This window comes from Heteronotia binoei, chromosome 5 (assembly GCF_032191835.1).
Source record: "Heteronotia binoei isolate CCM8104 ecotype False Entrance Well chromosome 5, APGP_CSIRO_Hbin_v1, whole genome shotgun sequence".
In the NCBI taxonomy this organism is placed as follows: domain Eukaryota; kingdom Metazoa; phylum Chordata; class Lepidosauria; order Squamata; family Gekkonidae; genus Heteronotia; species Heteronotia binoei.
In genome coordinates this window covers 129,001,198-129,027,977 of record NC_083227.1, presented here as the reverse complement: position 1 = coordinate 129,027,977, position 26,780 = coordinate 129,001,198, and the positions used below count along the sequence as shown (strand labels likewise).

The 26,780-nt window shown below is 44.2% G+C and overlaps 1 protein-coding gene across 2 annotated transcripts; it reads right to left on the bottom strand.

Moving 5' to 3' along the window:
• Nucleotides 1-2,445: 2,445 nt before the first annotated feature.
• CLK4 (CDC like kinase 4) lies at nt 2,446-21,948 on the bottom strand. Of its 2 annotated transcripts, XM_060240382.1 has the most exons (13): nt 21,811-21,948; nt 20,300-20,427; nt 12,452-12,665; nt 11,250-11,337; nt 10,824-10,890; nt 9,307-9,423; nt 9,054-9,220; nt 8,865-8,959; nt 8,423-8,552; nt 8,091-8,173; nt 4,679-4,758; nt 2,868-2,955; nt 2,446-2,787 (listed from the first exon to the last, which is right to left on the bottom strand). In XM_060240382.1, the coding sequence occupies exons 2-13, from the start codon at nt 20,425-20,427 to the stop codon at nt 2,641-2,643; spliced, it is 1,404 nt and encodes a 467-aa protein (XP_060096365.1). In that variant the 5' UTR covers nt 21,811-21,948; the 3' UTR covers nt 2,446-2,640. The 2 variants fall into 2 exon arrangements, with proteins under 2 accessions (XP_060096365.1, XP_060096366.1); XM_060240383.1 differs by lacking the exons at nt 11,250-11,337; nt 20,300-20,427; nt 21,811-21,948 and having other exon boundaries at nt 12,452-12,609.
• Between the last annotated feature and the right edge of the window lie 4,832 nt (nt 21,949-26,780).

Genomic DNA, 26,780 nt, shown 5'->3' with positions numbered 1-26,780 from the left:
GTTTCCAAACTTGTAATAAAAATGGCTATTAAAAAAATTAAAAAGCAACGTATGAATAGAAAATCTACAAATAAACTATTAGATTACTGAAGTTTGTCGATTCGTTCAACAGGGTTGTTTTACAGACTGCTATACAGTGCCCTCTAATGGAAAAAATACTGCAATTACTAATGAGGACCATTCAGTCTTGTATAATACAGCTCATACCTTGAATAAAAATTTGTTGGACTGAAAGGTGCCACTGGACTCTATTGCTTCAGACCAACACAGCCACCCTCCTGGATCTATCTTTTGTTTTTTGTTACATAACATCACAGCTACCTTTGTCTACATAGGGAATGGTGGAATTTAGCTACTGAAGGGAAGAGATCCAGAGAAATTTCATGAGGTAATAACTTTTACTGCATCACTTATTAATGCTAATGCTGTTAATGAAAAGGTTATGCCCTAACCAAGATAGCCCAGGCTAGCCTCATCTTGTCAGATCTTAGAAGCTAAACAGGTTCATCCCTGGTTGGTATTTGGATAGGCCTCCAAAGGAAAACCAGAGTTGTGATGCTGCATTTTTTCCTGTGGTCTCAGCCTTATGTGGGTTCCATCCGGTAAGACATTTGATCAACTGCAGGGTTTTATACTTTCAAATTGGAGTGCTTTCATTTTTAAATATTTGGTAGAGAGGCACCTCTATTTGGTAGAGCAAACCATTCTAAGCAGGATGGCCTCCATCCGAACTCAGCTCTTTTTAAAATAAGTCTGATAACAGTTTTGCAGAACTCAAAAGTTTTTGTATTGTTTGGGTTGCTCTTAATATTACCTTCGTCTTTTTGTATTGTTTGGGTTGCTCTTAATACTACCTTCGTCTTTTTCCCTGAAGACCTTGTTAACTTCATATACCCCATTCCTCCATTTATAACAGAGAGGAGATTGGATTTATACCCCGCCCTTCATTCAAGCATCTCAGCAGTTTACAATCTCTTTTCCCTTTCCCTCCTTACAACAGCCACCCTGTGAGGTAGGTGGAGCTGAGAGAACTGCTCTTGAGAGAACAGCTCTGAAAGAACTTGTGACTGACTCAAGGTCACATCAGCAGGTACATGCAATCGTCCACTTTTCCAAGATTAGAGTCTGCGCTACTGTTACACCAAACTGGTTGCCACATAACGTCTAAGCTTAAATATGGCATTATAATCTACATAGCACATCAAACTGCATGAAGACTTAATGAAAGTATGCTCTTAATAACAGAACTAAACCAAACTCATAACTTCAGAAAGCAAGAATGATTAAACTGCCATACCAGTCATCACAAATACTGCTAAAGAAAAACACTCTAAATAATGAAGATCATCAAATTCCTAACAAACCCAGCCCCCCCCCCCATTTTTTATTGATTTACTTCCATATAAAATGTATTTATGATTACAGGATCAACCAAGTCTATCTGGACTTAACATTAATCTTTAAAATTGATGTGTTTCATTTGTTACTCCTTACATCAAGCACTTTTTCTGAAACATCTGTTCTCGTTTTGACTTTTTTAATAATGAGAATATGGCTCAAGATAACTAAATGCAGGAAAATTACCTTATAGCCCTGTGGAAGTTATAACACAGTTCATAATGAGTTTCTGAAATGAGGACTGTCCTGTCAAATATGGTCTTAATTAGTTAAGTACGGTAATAAATAACACAGTTGTACCTTTTATGATAATCTACCTTTTCATTATTCTTCAGCATCAGTGGAATCTTACACTATACTTTTAAAATGACTTAATGTCAAATGTATTATGAACCATTATGCGGAGTAATGTATCTAAAATGCCATTACAATTTACACTTTTATACAGCTTGTATGCTGCATGCTACCCTGGAAACTCAACTCCTGGTCAAAAGGCAGAATACAAATTAGGTAAACAGAATGCAGCACATAGACGTGGATCCCCAATTAAGAGGTGGACAAGAGTATGGGACAGCTGTTTTCCAGGGCCACTGAATTTTTTCCTGAATCTGAATCTTGGTCTATGCATCCCATTCCTGTTAGGAATTTGGGGGGGGGGGGTTGGGGGGGTGGTTAGGCTGCAGCTCTAATCAAGGTGAGCAAGTTCTGTTCTATGAACAGCAATCTCTTGTCAATGGAAATGGTCTGCAGAGTCCAAGCCAATGAATAAAATAGCTGGTAAAACATGTTCTGTAACAGGCAGTAAAATAATGAAAATGCATGTCATGTCGAATATGTAGAATTTAAACTATTGTACAATTTTAAATCTGCTTAAGCATGATATTAAGAAAATATGCCTAGTGTCAAACCTGAATGATGTACCTACTCTAAACTCTGAATTTAACCCCTAAATGATTGGCATCAATATGTATAATGGTGATCTTAAACCTTATTCTGTTTACAAATATTTATGCAAAATATCAGTAGCAGCTTATATTAAAAAAGCAATCACTTATAAAAATGATTTTAATATTTACAACAATCCATGATCAAGGCCATAACTGTTCAACAGACATGGCATAAATACAAAACAGATATATTTACAGAATCAACTGTACAAAATAAATCTACAAAGTCTCAAGCACATATGAAAATCTCATGCTAGCTGCTGGCTGACAGAGTCTGCATCATCTCGCTGAAGCATCAACAGAGTGTATTTTTTAGGGCATCAAAGAAAGGATGTTCTAAGGCTTCATCTAGAGTAATTCGGTTGGCTGGATCATATTCCAGCATCTTCTGAATGAGATCAAAAAGATTCTCATGATCTTCATCGTGGCAATGCATGAATTCCTGGAGAGACCAAAAGACATTAAGCTGTATCTCTTTGAATACCAGCATCAAGAGGAAAAAGCAAAGTGTGCTATTATTACCTTTAATGGTTTACAGTGTCTTTTAACATAGTGACCTGAAGAACTATGCTCATCCCAGTCCAATTGGTCATGATCAAAGTATCGCTTCCTGCGTATGAAATAAATTAAATGAACTCTTTTGATACATGGCTCACTTCTCTTGGTTTCAAAAAGCATCCATATATTCTTCTCTGCCCATTGACTTTTTCTTGCTAAGAGCTTCTAGATCCAAGGCTGAGATGACACTCTTTGCCAGCCATGGATTTAGGAACTGTAATGCCAAAAAGGGAGATAATTCAGTGCTGTCCCCTTTTCCACCCTCTCAACAATAGTAGCCTCCCCTTTCATCAGCTTTACTACAACAGCTTTAAGCAGACCTCTGTGTCATGCTTGGTAGTGTAAAATTCTGGCTCTCACCACAGCTTTCTATACACTTGACAACAAAACACCATGCAGCAGAAAAGAGTTTGAAATCTTAATATGCCACAAACTAAACTGTACCTGTTACTCTTGTTACCATTCAAAACAAGGCTGCCACCTAATGCATTTTAATTGATGACAATGATGATGATGATTATTAATCAATTTTATGTATGCTTAAATAGAACAACATCCTTTTTAATGACACAGATGGTACCAGGCTCCAGTGGCACTACTTCTAAACATCACCCATAATTTCATTTTAAGTACTTGTATTAAAACTACTTTAAAAATTTCTTGCTGAGTTAAACAAGGGGGAAATTTAAAAAATCATTTGTAAACATATCTAACTGACTGAACAACAGTACAATCCTAAACAGATTTTATATTCTTCTAAACCCACTGACTTGCTACTCCTAAACTGAGAGGGAAAAGCAGCATTGAGTTCCCTTCCTAAATTTCAAGCTGGATGATAAGCAACAAAACTGCAGTCCAACCAGACAAAAGTTTTTAAAGAGAATGTTGAGATTGCATCCTTTTTATTTAAAAAAAAAAACTTACATTATATAGCAGTATCATATTAACCTGTTATATCATACACATGGCAGAATTTCCAATATTCATCATCTTCAGGTTTAACCTTATCCCAATATAAAATAAATGGCTGCTGATTTTTAGCATATTTGAGAATAAACTTTTGTTATTGACTGTGAAATTCACTGTTAGACTTCTATTACATCAGAGGAACCAGCTTAATTTTTTTTAAAAAAGGAGGCAACCCTAAGTCTCAGTAACAAACAGTTCTAGGTAACTGAAAGACTTCAGAGCATTAGTTAGCCCAAACAAAGATGCCCCCCATTGCAGCCGCCTCCACACAGGTCCTGTGACCCTAGAAATAAACTTTCCTAGTATCAGAAATGACTGTCTGGAGGGAGGAGGCGGGGGAAGCTGGGAAGATCAGTGATCCTTGCATGGACCTTGACAGATCTTTGTGCTGGATCTAAACTAAAGAAATCTGAAAATGAACAAAAATTAAGGGTATGGAGGTAAAAGCTGTCTGGGGGCTCAGGAACAGCCAAGCATGTAGAAAAAATACAGAAGATGTAAAACACAGTGGCAATGTAAAAAGAAAGAAAAAATTAGGCATGTGGAACACAGAAATCCCTGGCAGTACTATTCTGTCCTAGTCATGTGAGCCAATTCTTATTTGCTGCTGGCAGGCAGGCATGTGAATATTTTGCAAGTCCATTCTAGTTTATTACAACCCTCTTATTTTTCCATTATCTCTCCTCTTTCTCTCTGTACTCTACTGCTTCCTCTCTCAATAGTTAGGTCATGACTTTCTCATTCTCTTCCTCATTATTTCATCCACCACCACTGTGCTAATCCTGATCCCCTCTATATGCACATACCTTGATTTCTTAATCATGTGCACTGGCAAAGGCCCCAGTATCCTCTCCATCATTGCCAGGTGTTCCTTACTATCATGTGTCTGAAAGAAACAAAACAAACATTATAATATGTAATACACTGTGTTTCAGAAATTAACTATCAAACCTGCAATAAATTCCACTTGCACAATTTCATACACAGTACTATAAGACTTCTTCAAGGCTGGGGTGAGCCCTTTGGCAGGACGTTCTGGACCCTGGCGTTCCCTTGTCAAAATACTTGGCAGCAGTTGTACAACTCAGATGATCAAACCAGATAAGATGCTGTAAGATCCATGAATAGATTTCCAGCATATTACCATTTGGGAATAGCTGCCTGTCACATCTGGGTTGAAGCACTCAGACACAAACTGACATTTTCCTACTCCTGTTTCCTGAACTCTAACACTAAGGTTGTGATCACACATCCTAAATAACGCAGTTTCAATCCACTTTCAGTGCACTTTCAAGATGGATTTTGCCCGTTCGCATAGTAAAATCCAGTTGAAAAGTGCATTGAAAGTTGATTGAAAATGCAATATTTAGCATGTGCGATAGCAGCATCAATCACTTATTTCCTACATTAGAGAAAACATACAGGAATCTGGATACCAAAGTTTATGTAGTTTATGTAACAAACCAAAATTTAATCCATAAGAGACTGGGAGAAGGTCTTTTGTTTGCTCCACTATTCTGATCAGCTGATTCTCTGCTGTTCATGTGACCTAATGAGTTCAGACGGTATGCATGTCACAGCAGAGGGGCAGCCCTGCACAGTGGTGTGTTCTGCGCAGGGTCTTCAGGACTTGTGGACGGGGGGGGGGGGGGGGGGGGATTCAAGCAAGAGCTGGGCTACAGATTGTTCTGAAGCGTCACTCAGTGCCTTCCCCTCCATGAAAGTGGTAAATGCTCTGTTGAGCTCTGACCAGTGCATGCATGTTCTGAGCGTGAATCCTCAGCTGGTTGCAAAAGGGTCACTCATTTGCTTCATTTAGCATGCTTGGAATGGCTCGCTTTCTCTTTGCAGGATTGTGAAACTTCCCTTTCTTGTTTCTCTACCGTTGATTTTTTTTTAAAAAAGTATTGTATCCCTGTAAAATCTAAATTGCATTGTTACTACTTAACGTTATTATGGGCTTCTGGTAAAAAATGTTAGGGAGCTTTTTCGTCAGCATCCCCTACTTGGAATTAAGAGTGCCTAGAAAAACGCAAGAGTGTTTCTGTCTTTTTAACATGCACAGAAGTGTGAATTGTGTGTGTCTAATTTGTGCTAGTGGTGTTTGAGCCTTGGTTGGTGACTATTTCTGAAATGTAGAGTACAAAGTTGTGCCGCTGACAAGATCTGTTGCTGTAAAGGTGCTTTGTGGTCTACGTTTTCCCTTTCTGTGCATTGGAGAACAGTATTGCTGCTCAAAGACAGGCAGAGGCTGGGCTATAGTGCAAAGGAATTGTGAATAGGGCTGAGAGAACCTACATCCTTGGAGTAGGTGTTCACTTGGAGGAAAAAGAGCCTGAGGCAGCTCAGAAAACGAATAATAAAATCCATATTTGCGATTTTCCTAGAAATAAAGTACACAATTGTATCATCCCAAAACCATCGCTCCCCTCTCCCTGCCCCGGGTCCATGGAAAAATCATCTTCCACAAAACCGGTCCCTGGTGCAAAAAAGATGGGGGACCACTGGTTTAAAACACTGATCGGAGTTATATAACTATGAATTTCTATTGTCTATATCTCATTCAAAAAGTCTTCCTCTTTTCGACCCTGCCAATATAGCAACAGTGATTCATGCTCCAGTAACCTCAAGACTGGACTACTATAATATGCTCTTTGTGGGGCTGCCCTGGGTAACTGGAAAATCTCAGCTTGTATACAATGTAGACACTGCCTTTTGACTGACATTGAGTGCACCAGCTGCCTATTTGTTTCAAGGTGCTGGTCTTAACCTTTAAAGTTCTGTACGAACTAGTAACCACATATCAGGAGGACGATCTCGTGTATATAATCCTGCTTGCCAACTAAGGTCTGCTCAGCATCAAAATGTGCACTTAGAATTCATAAACACAACAAACTTTTTTATGGCAGCACTCACCCCTCTGGAGAGGCCTTCCAGAGGCAGGGCACATTTATAGAAACTGTGTAAGGTAAATTTGCTAAAGAAAGAATTTAGGAACTTCAGTCAATACATCTAATGCTCAACACAGCCAAATCCGTGGAAATTTAAATCCAGATATTTGAGCCAGCTCTTTATACAAATCTGAAAAACATCTCTGGTTAACAGAATAAAATGAAATCGTTTTTAAAAAAGCAACAACCTCACACTGTGCACTGGGATGTGTGTGTTAAAGTCCTCCAAAATAATAGAAACAGTCCCTGTATCTTTTAAGAAATGAATGCAATCACAACAGTATTACCAGCCTTCAATCCTCAGATTCAGTCAGTAAAAAGCAGGAGGATCGGGCAGGGCCCTTTCCAGAGATGCTTGAGGCTTTGAGGGAATACTCATCGGGACCATGCCCATTAGCTACCATTGGGCTAGGCAGCTTACTACCAGTGACTCGCATTACTCACCCAGGAATGGCTGCTTCCTACTGTTCAACAGCAGCCACCCTACAAAAGTCAGGCCTTAGTTAAGAGTCTCAGAGTAGGATCTGGAAGACCCAGGTTTGAATCCCCACTCTGCCATGGAAGCCCACGAGATGACCACAGGCCAGTCACACATTCTCAGCCTAACTAACCTTGTTGTGAGGGTAAAATGGAAGAGAGGATAACGATGGCAGATGCTTTGGGTCCCCACTGAGGAAGAAGGCAGAGTATTCAATGGTTGACTCTTTTACGTAAGGCTATGTTTATTACCTTTTGATTTTAATGCGTTTGAAACCTACTTCATGCATAGTTAAAAGCAATATTTTTTCAAACATTCCCACAAAATTAATGGGATAACTAGCTTTTCCAGGGTCATCTAGTCCAACCCCCTGCACAATGCAGGAAACTCACAAATACTCCGCTTCCAAAATCTACAACTTTAATGTCTGTGTTTTTCAGTGCACGTTCATCCTGCCTCGAACAAAATCAAAATACATGTCAGCTAAAACTGAAAAATCTCCCCCAACATTCCTGGGTGAGTAATGCAAGCCACTGGTAGTAAGATGCCTAGCCCAATGGTAGCTAATGGGCATGGTTCCAATAAGTATTCTCTCAAAGCCCCAACAGCTTTATCCATGATTTAAAGTATTAGTGTGGTACAAAAGACTTAAGAGATCCATATACATTTAACATCTTGGATACATAAGTATCTCACAGTCCTTACTAAGAACTTGTAAGAATGCTATAAATCAATTCAAAATACTTTAAGTAGATTCTGGAGAAGTCCTAAAATAAAATATACACATACCTGAAACACTGTGAAACCAATGTAATATTCAATCAGAATGCATCCTATGCTCCAGACATCACAGGGCTGGGACCATCCTAGTGCTAAAACATAAGAGACAAAACCAAAGTTATTATATAATGACATTTAAGCTAAAATTTCATGAGCTACCACTCCATTAATTATCTTCAGCTAATTACCTAAACAATCTCATTTACATATCTCCTCCCTGAGCTTTTAGAATCACAGATGAACAAAAATACTATCCTTAATTTAAAAATAAACAAAAGATTCTCTTTTTAAAAAGATCACATTTCCTGCTAGAAAATTTCAGCAATTTCAGCTCTACTAACCTAATATAACTTCAGGTGCTCTGTAGTGTCTTGTTGACACCAAAGTACTGTGATGTTCATTATCATATGTAGCACTTCCAAAATCTACAACTTTAATATCTGTGTTTTTCAGTGTACGTTCATCCTGCTTCTGTAACAAAATCAAAACACATGTCAGCTAAAACTGAAAAATCTTCCCCAACAGCTGTACTTTCAGAATCTTCCAAATATCTAGTATCCATGATCAAAATATATCATCCGTATCAACCTTCTTTCAATTTAAAGACTAAACAAATCAAATTCTTAGTTTATTAAATCTGACCTGTTATGAAATTTAGTGGGGTTTTAATTCTGTGCATTTTAATACTGTAAGTCCTTTTGAGTCTGCATTGAAAAGAAGACTGCAGAGTTAAAACTGCCCCCAAAAATTAAAAGAGAAGCGGGACTAAGCAAGTGAGCTTACCATTTTACCGTTGTATTTTACTACATAATCAGACTCTACAAATAAAATATTTTCAGGTTTCAGATCAGTATGAGTCAACTTATTGTGATGCAAAACTGTAAAAAGAAAAAAAAAAAGGTAGAATAATATTCACACTGATCCCCAAAATCTTTGGCTCTGTAGAATTTTAAAAATATTACATATACTTACAGTTTATAGACTGGCAAATCTGATAAGCCATCTTCCTAATAAGTTCAATACGAAAGGGCAAAAAGCTATTTTCTTTAATAAAATCATAAGTACTGAGTCCCAGTAGCTCAAACACAATGCAAACATGACCATGGTGATCAAACCATTCCAACATCTGTACACAGCGGCTGGTGAAAAGCAAGCAACAAGAATTGTATAAGATAACCAGCCACTTGACAATATAACATATAGTCTCATTCTAGTTTATACTTACTATGTGCTGTCAGGATCCAAGGCATTTAAATGCTCTAGTACCTGGATTTCAGAACGAGCAGCTTCTCGATATCTACCAACACTTTTCACAATTTTTACTGCAACGTGCATCTCTCTCCTATAGTATAAAAGAAAATATTACTTACTTGCCACTTTTTATCCAACTATAGCCTTTGACTAGCTCAAACACCTGGCATAGTAACCCTTTCACATATCATAGTAATCACACAGAGTGCCTACATTGACAAATACTGTTTGATGGCATCGGTTCTCTAAGAATACCAGCAAAATTGGTTTTGTTGCAGATTTCCACATTAAAAAGTTATAATCAATTATTGCATTGGAAATTTTAATTGCCAAATTAAGTGCTTGGAAAACTATTACCACAACTCCAAGCACAGCTATTAAAAGTTGTATCATGAAACCAATCAAAAAGATGATCTAGAAATCCGCATCTCTGGAGGATATTACCTTTAGGCCTGGGGAAGGGGCTCAACAAACTGCTTCTTTGTGGATCACGCTCACTGGCATCTCAACTGAAGTCTTAAAATATAAGTCACTAATTATTCCCATTTGTTGTTAACTACTACTTTCAATACTTCGTTGAAATGGAGCATCATTAATAGGTGGGATATACTATTGTATCAATTATAAAGTAATATTGTTGGCTAGTTGTCTAATTTTTTGAATAAAACCAAACTGCAAAATGCTTTCGACTGGAACTTTTCTGAACTTACAGGTTTTGTTCACATCAATCAGCAAGAGAGTCCCATAAAAATATTTTGTAGAGAACCATACTTTATTGCAAGTCAGACATGGATAGGCCAAGAATTCCAAAAGCTACTTAGCACACTCATATCTGAATCATAGTGGTTGTCTTACAGTAAACCAAGAAGTAGCTCTTAAGTTTGAACTAGCGGTCCTATAGTCCAGTTCTATATCTGGAACAGCTATGCCTATATTAGCACTGCTGGCCTCCATGAATCACTAGCTATGTATGTTAGCTTTTCTGGTGGCCTTTACTTCCTGATTACCAATTAAGTTAACGAAGAGTGAAGATAGCTGGGTGAGTAAAATGCAGAGCACCAGTTGTTGTTTTGTCGTATGTATTTGTAACCATTCCCTCTTCCTTGGACACAATCTGAAAGCTATTAAATCCTAGTCTACAAAGAAAAAGGCTTGGATCCTATGTTTGATTTCTGTGGATGGAATGGGAGGGGCATTTTTATGCTGTCCTTTGACTGCACCTGGTACTCTGCATTTTTCAGAATTTCCTACTAAACAGCAGCAAAGAAGAAAAATATTTAAATAAAATGAAAAAGACAATCATTATGATTTCTAACAATCATTTTATCTTTAGTTAGTATCTATCCAAAGAACTGCAGTCTCCCTCATTTAAAATTTTTTTAAAAGCTTATGCTTTATTTGAACTATTTTGGGGGGGGGGAGATTAATAACTTGCGCACAGTGGTTGCTAATTTATGTTGAAAATACTTTTTTGAAATACGGAATACTCACATGTGATGATCAATGCATTCCACTACTTTCCCAAAAGCACCTTCACCTAAAGTAGAAATAATTTCATCTAAAAAAAAAAAAGTATGACAGCTGTTATTGAACTAGCTGAATAAAAACGAATGCTATTAAATATGTCACAAAAATGTTAACTTAGTCCTTGCCTTTGAATATATTATTTTATTGGAAAGGTGTCATGAAACAGCTATCTAACTATCAATTTAATTTAAGCTTTACTATTTGGAATCTGAACAGGAATATTTAAGTATAAGGGAGGGGGGGAGGAAATGCAAAAGAATACAAAGACAAAACAAAACACAAAGAAAGCAATGAAGATTCTTAGCCCCCCCCCCCCTCTAACATACTATTCTAAACTGATTTTTCTGCAGAAAGTTTTTTTTAAAGAAAGTGTTGAAAAATATTCTATACATCTTGCTCTTAGTACGTCTCCTCTTTGATAGATCAGGTGACCCTCCTCCTCCTCTATACTTCTGGATCTTTTCCTTCGGTGGCTCTTCTGGAAACGGCACCAAGATCGTCCAGCCAATCAATATATCAGAGTAAATTCAGGGTAGAATACGTAATTCATTCAGCAGGGATATTCAGGCATTCAGTTACACACCAGGCCACGAACAGTTGGCAGGAACAATTTCAAATTCAGTCCCCAGAAATTCACAGGGCACAGTTTATGTTACAGAAGAAAAACATGGCAAGGAACAGATAAATACTTTTCAGATAAATACTTAAAGTGGTAAAACAACAGACAATACAACAGAATTTTGTTTCTCAAATACCGGATTAATAGCAATCGCAGTTTAAGTATTCAATATTAAAAACTGCTATTTGATATCTTGTCATTTATGTGTCTACTTTTACGAAGCTGTAATTCGGACCTAACTCCTTGCAATGCTAGTAGAAATGTTAAAAATAATCGCTGTCAGTTTTTAACAGCAACAGCTGGATTTTTAAGCAATCTACTTGTTATTCTATGTGTAGAACAACAATGAAATATTCAGTACATTTAAATGCAAACCACATTCTAAAATTCTTACTGGAAAATACAAGCACCCTTGAGTCTCAAACTATTTTAAAGCAAAATTATACATATTAGCACTAACCATACTTAGAGAAAATTCAGACTGGTTTCCTTGCTAACTGACAACATGAAAATAAATAACTATTAAATGAATTGTCACCCGTTAATGTAAACTAATTTACTGAGTCGATACATGATAAGATTTATTAAACACACCAAGACATTTTTATATCCTGATTCCATTTAAATAAATACTTACCCTGTCTTTGGGGATGGAACAAAGAGTCGCTTCATTGTGCTGTAAATTAACTCGAGTGACAGCACTGCTTGTCTACAGCTCTTTAACAGCTGCAGTTGAAAAAACTGCCCAATTTAACAATCATTTGAGCTTCCAAAGGACTGGACAATTTAGGCCTAGTGAAAACCCATGTGTTGAATACCACTGACCATACAAAGGTCTTCAAATATCTAAGTTCATACTCCAGGCCCTATGTTTAACTATTTGCTATAAATTCCCAAACATTCTAAAACTTCACAAAGAAACTTGATACCACTAATACAGATTTGTATTAACCAAGCTTAAAAGTGCACATACCGAATGAGAGTGATGATGTTTCTTATGCTTTCGTTTATGACTACTTCTCCTGCTTCGACCAGATGACTTGCTATGACGATGTCCATGGCTCTTTTCATAATCTCTGTGATGGCTCCTGTAGTCAGCTACATCAGAGCAGTCATTTCTATATTCCTCAACGTATCTCCGATTGTTACGGTCTTTCTCATGCATGGATCTCTTATCCAAGGAGTTACTGAAAAAACATTATATACATATTTTATATGCTAAATTCTCCCGCCATTCAACATACTTGATCAAAACATAAAATTGTATGTTATACAATCTAACTAACCCAAAATGTAAACAAAGTAAATTTATACTTGGAGTACAGTTTACCTAGAAATAGTTCATACCTTTCATGCAAAAAGATAGTAACAATATGAATACCACTTTCAAAATTATCTGTACAAATACTGAGAGTAAAAATGAAGTATCTACTCTGTCACAGTGTAACGTACTCGAAACGGAGACGAGAGTAGGGCAACATGGTTTATTGGGAGCACGTAGCTAGAGAGAGAACACGCGGGCCGGGTCCCGCTTATATACAATCCCGGGTACAGCCTACTGGGTTGGTCGGGCCAATCCTGCCCCGTTGAACTTCCCGCCACAGCTGGAGATAGGCGGGGAACTGGCTCCCGGCGCTGGGGCTCCTGGGACTGCCCAGTTGCCCCCCCCGTCTGGTCGCATGACATTTCTTGATACACTACACCCCTCCCCCCCTGGTTAATGTACAAAGTCCTGTAAATATGCGCGGGGCCGGCGCTCCCGGGTGGACCGTCTGGGGGTTTCGGGTGGAGGCGGCGCGACCGCCGGGGATGGTGCTTCGGGGGGTCCTGGAGTGGACGGGGGCGGCCCGTTCGGTTCTGCGGATCCCTCGGGCTCGGTCGGCCCCGGTACCTCTGGCGCCCGCATCCCGGATGTTGGGATCGCGTCTTCTAGGCGGTCTCCGTTTGGCTCCTCGCGGGATATAGCCTCGTCTGTGCCTGCGGGTGCCTCCGGGAGAGTGCGGCGCCTCAACTGGTCAATGTGCCGCCGTAGCACCTGGCCCCCCTCAGTCGATATGTCGTAGTGGCGGGACCCGGTTACCCTCAGTACCCGCCCCGCCACCCAATCGGGGCCCCTTGCATAGTTTCGGGCGTAGACTGGGTCGCCCGCGAAGAAGCCCCGGACGGTGTCTCGGACTTCGGGACTCCCGCGGGTGTCTGACGCTCGGTCGGGATGCAGCCGGTCCAGCCTGGTTATGAGTTTGCGTCCCATGAGGAGCTCAGCCGGGCTGACTCCTGTGACCGGGTTGGGTGTGATCCGATTATCGAAGAGGAACGCGGCCAGCCTGTGGTCCCAGTCCCCCTGTACAATTCGGCCGAGGGCCTCCTTTGTTGTGCGGACCATCCGCTCTGCCTGGCCGTTGGTGGCCGGGTGGAAGGGAGCCGACCTTATGTGCCTGATCAGATATCTTTGCAGGAATGCCTGGAAGTCGGCTGAGGTGAAGGCGGCCCCGTTATCAGAGACTATGGTGTCCGGGATGCCGTGTGTGCATAGGACCCTGCGCAGAGCTCTGACCGCGGCTGTGGACGAGGGGGACCCTACGGGGATGACCTCCAGCCATTTGGTGTAGGAGTCCACTATTATGATGAAGGTTTGCCCCTGGAAGGGGCCCGCAAAGTCGATGTGGAGTCTCGACCATGGTTTCCGGGTGGACTCCCACCTAGTGACGGGGGCGCTGGGCGGCTCGGGCCGCGATTCCTGGCAGGTCTGGCATCTGCGGACCCAGCCCTCGATCTCCCCGTCCATTCCCGGCCACCAGACGTAGCTCCTGGCCAGAGCCTTCATTCGCACTATGCCGGGGTGAGTCTCGTGTAGGGATTCTAAAACACGCCTTTGGAGCGGGGGCGGAATCACTACCCTACTGCCCCATAGTATGCAGCCCTTGTGTGCGGCTAATTCCTCCCTCCTCGCCTTGTAAGGCCTGAATTCCTCACCCATGTTTCCCTCTGGCCACCCCCTCACCACCCAGTCGAGCACCCGTGCCAGTGTCTTGTGTTTCTGAGTGGCCTTGGCCACCTCCGCGGCGTGGAGTGGCGGCTCCGGGAGGCTCTCTATCATCATGACTTGGTGTGCGGGTGCGGGGTCCGGACCCGTCTCCGGGAGCGGCAAGCGGCTGAGCGCATCCGCGTGACCCATAGCCTTGCCGGCCCTATGAACCAGTGTGTACGTGTATGAGTTGAGGAATTGGTTCCACCTCAACACGCGCTGTGAGAGTATTTGGGGGGTCTGTCTGTCTGGGGCTAGTAGACCTAAAAGGGGCTTGTGGTCCGTGGCAATTGTGAACCGTCTCCCATATAGGTACTCATGGAACTTGCGGACCCCCGCTACGATTGCCAAGGCCTCTTTGTCGATCTGCGCGTAGTTGCGCTCGGCTGGGGTGAGCGTGCGGGAGTAGTATGCGACCGGTACCTCCCTCCCATCTGGCAGCTGATGCCCCAGGACTGCCCCCACCCCATACGGCGACGCATCGCATGCCAGGATGACGGGGAGGGCCTCGTCAAAATGGTGGAGCACCGCATTGGACACCAGGACGTCCTTGACCGCCTGAAACGCGGCGGCCTGTCGTTTGCCCCAAACCCAAGGGGCATTCTTGTCCAGCAGCCGGTGAAGGGGCTCCGCGAGGGCAGCCTTGTGGGGGAGGAAGGAATGGTAAAAGTTGAGCACCCCCAAGAAGCTTTGTAGCTCCGCTTTGCTCGTGGGGGCCGGGGCTTGTACGATGGCTCGGGTCTTTTCTTCCGTGGGGTGGATTCCAGTTGCGTCTACGGCGAACCCTAGGAACTCCACCCGTGGAACCCCCAGCAAACATTTCTCCCTCTTGACCTTGAGCCCCGCGGTCTGGAACCGGCGGAGCACCTCTCGGAGGCGGTTGCCAAATTCTTCGGGGTCCGGGGCGGCGACTAAAACGTCATCGAAGAACGGCTGGACTCCGGGAATTCCTTTAAGGAGAGAGTCCATTATGCTCTGGAAAATCCCCGGAGCGACGCTCACCCCGAACTGCAGCCTCTTTACGCGGAAGGCCCCTCTGTGTGTCACGATCGTTTGGGCCTCTGCCGTCTTGCTGTCTACTGGGAGCTGCTGGTAGGCTTGGGCTAGGTCTAGCTTCCCGAATATCCTAGCCCCCGCTAGGGCGGCTAGGACGTGGCTCACTACCGGCACCGGATAGGGGTTGTCCTGTAGAGCCTTATTTATGGTGCATTTATAATCGGCACATATCCGCACCTCCCCGGTTGGTTTGATGGGGGTAACGATGGGGGTTTCCCAAGTGGCGTAGTCCACCGGCTCAAGGACGCCTTGTGCCGTGAGGCGGTCTAGCTCTGCCTCAATCTTAGGTTTCAAGGCGAACGGGACCCTCCTGGCCTTGAGCCGAATCGGCCTGACTGTGGGGTCTAGGGGCAGGGAGATGGCCGGCCCCCGGTAGCTTCCTAGGGACCCATCGAATACCTCGGGGAATTCCTTGCAAATCTCCCCGAACCCACGGGGCGTTAAGGTCTGCCCCACCCCCTCCACGCGGATTCCCATGGGTTTGAACCAGGCCAGACCTAGCAGGGTAGCCAGCTGGCGCTTTACCACCAGGATGTCCAGCGGGCCGTGGAAGGACCCCCGCTCGACTTGTACCCGCGCCCACCCTGCAATTTGCACCGGGTTCTTCTGGAAGTCCCGGAGTATGAAGTCTGCCGGCCGAAGTTGCAGCCGCTGGCGGGGACACAGTTCTCTTAGGGTTTCCTCCGCTATGAGGGAAATGGAGGACCCTGAGTCCACCTCCATTTGGCAGGGGTTCCCCTCGATAAGGACCGTCACTTTGATTTTATCGGTGGAATCGTGGGGCAAGTTCAGTACCTGTAGGGACGTAGAGTCTATCGCGTGGGACTCCGCGGACTCGTGGTACGTGGTCGGCTTCCTGCGGTTGGGCTTGGCTCGGCAAGCCCTGGCGATGTGGCCGGTCTTCCCGCAGCTCCTGCAGTCCCAGGTCCGGTACTGGCAGTCTCTCCTCTCGTGGGGGCCGCCGCAGCTGGCGCACTTGGTGGCCGGGGCTCGCTCCGACGCTGGTGGTCGGTCGGTCGCTCGGGGGCGTTGGGTCGCTCTGTTGGGTGGCCCGGCTGGGCGGCGTAGCTGATGGGCTTCCTCCTCCTCGGGGCCGTCGTGGTCCAGCTCTTCGTGGTGGGCGGCTTCCATCTTGGCCCGGGGAAACGTTTGGGCGGTTCGTTCCCACGCCACCGCCTCGCTGAAGGCGGCCTGGAGGGTAAGCTCTTCTTTGGCGAAGAGCTTTTGCTGGAGCCTTTCGTCGCGGAGGCCCCACGTGAATCTGTCCGCCAGGGCTTCCTCCAGTTGGGGGAGGTTGCAGTTCCCGGCGAGTTTGCGGAGGGCCGCCAGGTAGTCCGCGGCGGACTCGCCCGCGATCTGGTCCCGTTTGTGGAACAGGAACCTGCGAGCCACCCGCGAGGGCTGTGGTGAGAAGTGTCCCGTGAGGAGTCGGATGATCTCGTCATAGGATTTCTCCGCCAGACGGGCGGGTGCCGAGAGACCCTTGGCGATCTCGAACGTGGCAGGCCCGCAGACGCTCATGAGAACGTCCCTCTTTGCTCCGGCGTCAGTGATCTTGTTGGCCCGGAGGTAGAACTCGACCCGCTCCGCGTAGGACTCCCATCCCTCTGGATTTGTAGGGTCGAAGGGCTCGAGGTAGCCGGTGATTCCTCCTTGGTTGGCCATGATGGCGGCGGCGGTCGCTTGTTGCCCAGATCTCCGTCGTAGCCGCTGAGGCTAGTATCCCATCTTCGTCGCCAGTGTAACGTACTCGAAACGGAGACGAGAGTAGGGCAACATGGTTTATTGGGAGCACGTAGCTAGAGAGAGAACACGCGGGCCGGGTCCCGCTTATATACAATCCCGGGTACAGCCTACTGGGTTGGTCGGGCCAATCCTGCCCCGTTGAACTTCCCGCCACAGCTGGAGATAGGCGGGGAACTGGCTCCCGGCGCTGGGGCTCCTGGGACTGCCCAGTTGCCCCCCCCCGTCTGGTCGCATGACATTTCTTGATACACTACACACAGGACAGAGAAAGCCACCATCAATTAATTGTACCTTCTGTTAAGGGGGAGGGACCACTTAAACCAGGTCAACCTAGTATCAGTCTCTGTTCTGAGACCTCACTCCATCTCACCTGGTCACATTTCAAATTTCCAAAGCCAATAATACTCATCATGTGCTGGATTACTCATGAAATCAGCCCTCAACTGAGCAAAACAGCTACTAGTGAAAAGGATAAGCTTAAGACCAAAAAGCACTCTAATGAAGTGGGGCATAACATTTTTGTACTCGAAACATTTCTAATTATATAATATGCAGTAAACCTTGAATTTCTATACATTCATTGTTTCAAGTATCTGTTATTCTCAAAACTGAAATAAACTTTTGCAGATGACTATAACTAGGAAGCATTTATTTCTCACATATACAACCTTCCTTTCAAACTACATTAAGTACATTTACTGATCCCCCCTAATTAAATAATTCATCTGCTTTTTTAAGAGGGAAAGTTTGATTTATTCAAACATCATGTAACATTAACATGGCATTTTTAAACAGTTTTGTTTCAGGTGTAAGCCAAATAAGTGTGATAAATCAGGTTAAAGAGAATCTGTAGAAGAGGATTTCTGGGAAAACCAATTTCACTTGCTCCTTTCTAGCAATCAAGAAACCAAAAAAAGCCCTCCAACATAGATGCTACCTTCATATAATCAAAGCACCCCAACTCAAACAGGAAAAACTCTTCTTTGGGGGCTCAACTCACAGGTGACTGCAGAAGGCCTTAATCAAGAAGTCTAGGGCTAGCCAAAACGAAATTGCAGACTCAGTTACTGAAGGGCCAGAACAGGGGTAGCCAAACTTGCTTAATGTAAGAGCCTCATAGAATAAATGTCAGATGTTTGAGAGCTGCAAGATATGAATGTCAGATGTTTGAGAGCCGTAAGACTGGGAGGGAGAAATCACTTCTCCAAGCCAAGTTGGCTGGCTTGGCAAAGTGATTTAAAGAGAGAAATGCCTTCTCCAAGCTAGTCAGCAGGGCGGTGAGGGCTTTGAAAGCCACACAATACATGTGAAAGAGCCACAGTTTGGCCACCCTGGGCCAGAGCATCTCACTGACTCCACTAATAGCAGGAGTGACAATGAATGGAACAAAACTGTAGCATTTCCCACTGTACCAACTCCAGTTTTTAAAGAACCCTATACAAAATATTTAATGGTGTTTTATAAGTACACTGAAAAAAAAAATAATCCTACCTCTTGTATACCACTTTCCCTTTTGTTGACAAATAATTTAACCACCTTCCAGTTCTGAAAGACTGCTATTCTGCTATGCAGCATTCAAATAAGTAAGGTTATAGGACTATAACTTTTTCCATTTCCCGCCAAGATGGAAAGTTAAAGCAGGTCTTATAATACTCATCAGCAGACTTTAAAAGTGTACATTTTCTTGTGAGTTCTATTTAACTCAATAAAAGAAATATAGTAAATGCATCTTTAAACAAATCTAGTAAAGATATACATGAAAGTACCAAAGGCTATGTTACCCTTAATAATATTTTAAGAGACTTCCTATGCTGTTATGACGAAGGAATAAATATATATCAAAACACAATTCTACTGAAATTTATCTTCATGATACCACATTATCTATTTTGCTTTACAGGAACTACTATTAAACAACTCAGGATATAAATCACTGTAGAAATTACAACTAAAAAGTATATGACACTTTTAAACTGTAATTTGTATACTGCTACTTAAAACAGGCCCTGACCTGGACAGCCCAGGCTAGCCTGATTTCATCAGCTTTCAGTACCTAAGCAGGGTTGGCCCTGAACAATATCTGGATGGGAGACCACCACAAAAGGCACAGGTCACAACACAGAGGTAGACAATGGCAAACCACCTCAGAACATCTCTTGACTTGAAAACACTACAGGGTTGCCGTAAGTTGGCTATGACTTGATGGCAAAAAATACAAATAAAATATTGACCACATCTTTTCAGGTTTGGTCAAAGCAACTACCAACAAACAACAGGTTAAATTACAACAGAAATAAAAAATTCAGACAAAAACCAACACAGACTCAAATTTCTACTGTCAAGCTATTGCAGAGTATAGTGGTTATCACCAGTGTTCCCTCTAAGCTAAGTTAGTGATTTTTAGCATCTGAACATATGAAGCTGCCTTATACTGAATCAGACCTTTGGTCCATCAAAGTCAGTATTGTCTTCTCAGACTGGCAGCAGCTCTCCAGGGTCTCAAGCTGAGGTTTTTCACACCTATTTGCCTGGACCCTTTTTTGGTGCCAGGGACTGAACCTGGGACCTTCTGCTTCCCAAGCAGATGCTCTACCACTGAGCCACCGTCCCTCCCCAAATCTGGCTCACACATTTTTGTCTTGGCTCAGGAAAAATAGCCCCAGAGCAAAGTAATTTCCACAGTAGCTCACAACTTTAATCCCAGTAACTCACGAAGTAGAATTTCTGCTCACAAGACTTCACAGCTTAGAGGCAGTATTGGTTATCACTGTGAAAAACCAAGCCCCACTGAGGCCAGACAAATTTGGCAACATAGTGGAACGACTAACAAAAATTTGTTTGCTGAACTAAACTGGCAGGGGGCATAAATTACAAACTATAAGTTGCTTAACAATCATTCTTTTAAGAAAAATCAAAACAAGCAACCATGCCAGCCAACACAAGATTTGGTTAGATTCTGGTATCATCTATCACTATATTAGTCAGGAGATTTACCTGTCAGCAGTTCTATGCAATTTATGGTGTCTGTAACCTCCTGCACTGCTGTAAGACCTTCTTCTGCGCTTTTGACTACTTGCATTCTTTTCTTCATCCAAATCATCGGGTCTTTTTGAACACTTCATCTACCACAAAAATGTACAAATGCACAAGTTTTACATGCTTTAACAATGAAAGTTTTAAGAAAAATAAATTAAGGCTACAGTCTTATGTAATTTACTTGAGAATGTGTGCTGCTTTTAAGGCTGTGACTTGATTCCATTAAGCTCATAAGGGAGACAGCTTGTGAGGTTAAAAAAAAGGTGCAAGCACCAGTCATTTCTGACTCTGGGGTGGCGCTGCATCACAACATTTTCACGGCACATTTTTTATGGGGTGGTTTGCCTTCCCCAGTCATCTACGCTTTGGAGGGCAGTATAAAAGTCAAATATAATAGTCATTTGTGTTTGTGAAAGCATGCCAGAATAATTTTTGAGAAAAAGATATGCCATTAACTACAATATTTCTGGGAAAGCATGTTGCTTATATGTTGCTCTCATAATTCCCCCCCTTTATTATCCTCAGCGTAAGAAGAATGCCCTAATGAACATTCAGCACTACAGTCTATATCACAGGTATTTTGCATGTGATATTCAGAACTACAGTACATCTGAATAAACTATTTTGATTATGGCACATTTCCAATGTATAAGGTTAAGAAGCAGGTTCACTAAACATACACCACAACAAACTGCCACTGTCTGGCTCTTCAGTAATATGTACACAATCCCTGCCACTGAGCGTTAATGAGTTAGAGAGAAATGTTGCCAGTAAACAGATACTATACCCCTCCAAATACAGAGCTTTTATTATTGCCTAAGTGTAAGGTCATCGCAAGTAGGCCATATTAGGTGGTGTCTTCTTTCCCTTCTCAGCTCGCGAATGACACCCCATTCTTTGCACTGGATGCAGCACAGACGCTGAGCCTATACAAGATCGCGCGGGAGAGCTCTTGGCATCGGCAGCCTGATTTTTACATCGCTCCTGTGAGTCGGGGGATCGGGACTCAATAGTCACCAACTCCCAGGAGGGGCTTGAATCGCTTCAAGAATTAGAGCTGATCTCCAGATTCGAGGCCAGGAGCACTTCAGAAACCAACAACATTTTCGGGGGTGGGGAGGAAGGTTCAACGCTTTCCAGGGTCAAAGCCAGATACCAATTTATCTCCAGACTACAGAGCTCGGTTCTCCTACAAGAAACTGCAGCTTTGGAGGGCAGGCTCTATGGCGTCGCATTCCCACCCCACCTCCACCGGGCACCAAGCCTCTATACATTTCCAAAGCAGGAGTTGGCAACCCTAACCCAGAGTTAGTGGGGACACTGAAGACGCAGGCTTGAAGCTCTTCTGTCTCTGCACCAGGATCTCGGCAGAGCACCTACATGGAAGAGCAGACTGGGTACCCCAGGAGTTCCGGACAAAGGACCTCACTCCCCCAACCTTTTCAGCAGGAAAGCCCTCCGCTACTTACAGTCGGCAGCTATCAAGGAAGAAGGCCGTCTCCCCCCTCTGCAAACAAACAAACAAAATGACGGCTTCTTTTCTGCCCCTCCCGCATTCGACGGTCAGGAGCAGCGTGATTACGTCATGGGGCCGCACGGCGGGAAGCGGGAAGGAGAACGGGAGGAGACGTTCAGGCCGCGCCCAAACAAGGAGAGTCACAATTCCAATCCCCGCCCCGAGTGCACCGCTGGACCAGGCTGGGAGGCGGAGATGGAGCGCGGGAGCCTTGAGTTTCAAAATGAAGAGCTGTCTGGCGCAGCATGCTGCATCTCTCCGTCTCAGTCTTGTGACTCCCTTAGCTAGCTATCGGAAGGCAAGCATTGCAGGACTAGGAAAAGTAATTGGGACCACACCCCAGGATGGTTTGTAATGTGTAACCTTGCTCGGGGATGCCCTTTCCCACTCAGGCAGAATATCCCGTTGGTGTCAACACTGTGATGTCTTTGGTGATTCCCCAGTGACGTCCTGTAGCAAAACACACGCAGGAGTGTAAGTTACTGGGGCTGGCCAATGAGGAAGAAGCAGACTAGATTGGGAACAACTTCGGTCTTCTCAGGAGGAAAGACTGGGATTGCAAAATGGGGAATAAATCCCAGAGCTAGGAGGCAGTTTCTGGGGGAACGTAATAAAGCTTCGAACAGCACCTGCCCATAGACTATACAGTGCTACCAGGGTCATACAATAAGAACATAAAAAGAGCATAGTTCAGACCAATGGCCCATCTAGTCCAGCATCCTGTCTCACACAGTGACCAACAAGTTCCTCTGGACAGCCAATAACAGAGCATGGAAGCTGAGGCTTTCTCCAGAAGCAGGACATACTAAAACAGCACCTGCCCATAGAGAAAGCACACCTGCCTATAGTGAATAATGGGGACCACATTTGCCCATAGGGAAACATGGAAATTAGGCTTGTCCTAAGGACACCCCTTGCCCATAGACTACACACATGCCGACAGAGAAAGCACGTCTGCCCTTAGGCAGGGGCGTAGCTAGGGCTTTGGGGGCCTGGGGCCCAAGATTTATGTGGGCCCCCCTATGTGTGTGCACGCTGCCAGAAACAGGATATGATGTCACTTCCGCAAGATGGCCACCACTTGCGAGGGAGCCCTGCTGGAAACAGGAAGTGATGTAACTCCCCCAAAATGGCCACCACTTGTGGGGGGGGAACAGGAAGTAGTGTCACTTTGGGGGCAGCACCCCCCCCCCCCCAAGATGGCACTGCTGGTGCGATCTAGGTCATGTGATTGATAACCTGATTACCCCACCACACCATGTGACAGGGAGAAATGCCACAAGCAGCCTGCTGGCCCAGCTGTTCCCCTTGTGCCCTGAACTTGTGGGACTTCTATATTAAGCAAGCTTACAAGAAAAACAAGGAAAACAAAAACAGGCATGCTGATGTGGTTTTCAACAAGCAACTCCCAGACCACTTGTTAGTTGGCTCCAGCAAGACATGTTCCTCTGGCAGCATCCCAAAACTCATGTCCTTAGTTCAACCATTACCTTCATCGATAGTCCCATTCACATCCTCCCATAGCAAGAGATCTCATTCTATGAAAGCAACATTGATTCTAATAATTGCTGGACACAGCAGCTTCCCTTCTACCTGAAAGAATGCTCCCCACCCACCATGCATATGAACTTTGCAAACTTTTCTCCTAAAATAGGGCAGAGGGTGTCTTCAGCTGGAGGGCTGCACCAGGGCTTCCCCTCACTTTTAAGTAAGGCTCACTGAATAAAATGGGAATTCTGAGTTAAAATGCACAAGACTGCACTGTTTCTTTATTTACTTCCAAGCCGACATGTGTAAGGCTGCAGCTTCTGGGTTGAGTTCAATATAAGGCAAAACAACGTAGCTGCAGAAGTGGAACCTTCTGCATGTGCCCTTCCCCAGGTGTTGTGCCAGCATGCTAATTAAGCACTGGCAGCTGCTTTGCAGGTGTTGCAGCCTGGTTCAAAAGCAGCCCTCAACTCTGTGGAGCGCAGACTCCTTTTGTCTCATGTTTCAATTACCTTAAGCATGCAGTCTTAGACCCACTTACCCAGAAGTAAACCATGTTAAATAAGTCCCTTAACAAAGGCATTGCTACACATCTTTACACAGAAGTCACATTTCAGTCAAGGCAACTTTCTACCAGGTAAGAGTTCTTAGGCCTGACAGCCAGTGTACTTATACTAGTTAGCAGTGTTCCCTCTAAGCTGAGTTAGTGTGAGCTGGCTCACAGTTTTTTAGCCTCCATGTCACACATTTATGTCTTAAGCTCAGGGAAAATGGCCCCAGAGCAAGCTAATTTATGCAGTAGCTCACAACTTTAGTGCCTGTAGTTCGTGAAATAGATCTTTGCTCACAAGACTCCACAGCTTAGAGGGAGTATTGCTGATTAGTGTCCTTCTGGGAGGCTCAGGAAATCACTTTTCCATGGAGGCTTGCCTGGGTGATTTTGGACTCACAGTCTAACCTACCTCATAGGGTTGTTGTGAGGGTAAAATGGGGAGAAGAGAAGGAAGTAAACTGCTTTGTGTCCCACTCATGGAGTAAATAAATCAGTAACCTCAGCCCAAATCAGGCTGGTTAACAAAGTGAGGCTTGCTTCTAAGTAGGCATGAAGCCAGTTAGGGTGTACCACTAGTTATTTTCGATTCCGCAGGGCCAGGCTTTATTCCCAAAATGTGCTGAGAGGTTATGGTTGGACTTCATCTCTCCCGTAAATGTCCCCACCCCACAACAGAGCGACCTGGCTTGCCCTCGCCCCCAGGAAGAGAGTGGTGAATCACACACAGTTCCTGTTTTGATCGCAGGGAAGCCCTTCCCTGGGCGGCGCCGGCGCCGCCTGGCTGCTCCTCTGAGGTTAGTCTCACCTGCAAGAGTGTCCAAGATCCTCCCGGGAAAGAAAGGGGGAAAAGAGGGAGGGAAGCAGAGAGGAGAAGGAGGAGGAGGAAACATTCTCAGCCCAGAAGGGCGGTCCCTCGGCGCTGTCACCAAAACATATGCAAAACAGGCAACCCGATCTCCCGCCAGGCCCCTCGGGTGGATCAGGCCCCTGGCTCCTCCTCGGCCTGCCCCCTCTAGGGGGCGGGTGAGGGCAGACGCCAAAGTGGGGTCAAACGGAGAACGCAGCCGGCCGCGAGTGGGCAGAGGAAGCAGAAGCAGCTGAAAAGCAACCGCGTGCCCGGGTCCCGGTCCTCTTGGATTTGGGGCCAGATCCTGCTGCGAAGGCTGCAGAAGGCGCTCTGCGTCCAGCCCAAGGGCGATCTTCGTCACTCGATCTCTCGGAAAAGGGACTCTTTCCCCGCCGGCCAGCCCTGCACGCTCCAAGGCGTCAAACCTTTCTGCTCCTTCTGTTACAAACATATATAAACTCTGCCCCTGCGGCTATTATTCCGCTAGGCAGGGAGACGCGAAGATCCGCAAGCAGCTTCACGCTACGAAAACCGAGCAACAAGGCCATTGTTCGGGGGCCCCCTTGGCAATGCCGGGACCCCCAGACCTGGGGCGAGCTGCCCCCCACGCCCCCCCCTTCTTACGCCACTGCCCTTAGGGAATAATGGAGACCACATTTGCTCATAGGGGAATTAGGCTTCTCTTAATGACACCCCTTTATTACTCCCTATGGGCAGGTGTGCTTTCTCTGTCGGCAGGTGTTTATATTCTATGGGCAATTACTGTCCCTAGGACAAGCCTAATTTCCCATTTTCCCTATGGGCAAATGTGGTCTCCATTATTCCCTATGGGCAGGTGTACATTCTCTATGGGCAGGCATGTATAGTCTATGGGCAGGCGCTGTTCTAAGTTTTAGTATGTCCTGCTTCTGGAGAAAGCCTCAGCTTCCATGCTCTGTTATTGGCTGTCCAGAGGAACTTGTTGGCCACTGTGTGAGACAGGATGCTGGACTAGATGGGCCATTGGTCTGAACTATGCTCTTTTTATGTCCTTATTGTATGACCCTGGTAGCACTGTTCTGAATGTGGAGGTTCTGCTTAGCTGTCAGGAGGTCTAATAGCTGTTGATAGGGGCAGATTAAGATTCACTGGTGCCCTAAGCACTGACCAATCTTGGTACTCCCCTCCTTTCCACACTGACCCAGTCCATTTTAGTCTGACCAGATATACAATGCAGGTTGCAGCAATACAAAAATTTATTCATATGATAACACAATATACTGTACAAACTAAGCCAAGCTTGGGCTACATAAAGTTCTACAAAAATGCAATACAACATCTATTTTAATATTTCACAAGTTAAATGTATCGAAGTTCCAATATTCATGACCTGAAAGGCATTTTTCTACATTTCATTTTCGCAAAATCACTGATAACACCCTCGAAATTAATACTTCTTAGAATGTCTGCTTCAATTGTTAATATACACAGTGAGTTGAGTCTTTTTTGAAGCATAACTGATCTATTTGGGTTTTTTACATGTTTCAGTTGTGAGAAAGACCTCTCTGTTGTGCAGTTGGTGACCATTAATGTTAAAAATATTCTTAAGGCAATTTCAGCATTTGGAAAGGCACTCTCTAGTTTGTCTTCTGTAATTGTGTTGTAAAGTTCCATGTGAGTGAAAGATGTTTTCTTGGTTGTTTTAAACCTATGAAGAACATATGAATGGAACTGCTGAAACTCTGTAGATAAAGTGTTGTTCATGTCATCTGGATAAGCATCAATGAGTGTCTGACAAGTCCGAGTACCTTTCACTTTCTGATAACTGCGAATTAGAACTTTGTTGGGTGGCATTAGGAACATCTGTCAGACAAGAGAACCTGTCTGCTATTTCATTGTACACCTTTCGTCTCCTCATTTTCGTTTCTAACTTTTCAACAATTACATAAAAAGTGGAGATACGGAATTTGTCTCTGGCACTGAGAATGACCTCTGGTGCATTTCCATCGTTGGGCATTATCTTTCTTATACGCTTACGCATTTGAGTTGCTTTGTA

Bases quoted from the DNA above. Each gene is read 5' to 3' on its own strand.
- CLK4 (XM_060240382.1), bottom strand. From the start codon at position 20,427: ATGAAGTGTTCAAAAAGACCCGATGATTTGGATGAAGAAAAGAATGCA. The intron at 9,221-9,306 runs GTAAGTATAAAC...GCTTTTCACCAG, and splicing joins TTGGATCCTGACAGCACATA to CCGCTGTGTACAGATGTTGG. The intron at 8,960-9,053 runs GTAAGTATATGT...TTCTTTTTACAG, and splicing joins GATTTGCCAGTCTATAAACT to TTTTGCATCACAATAAGTTG.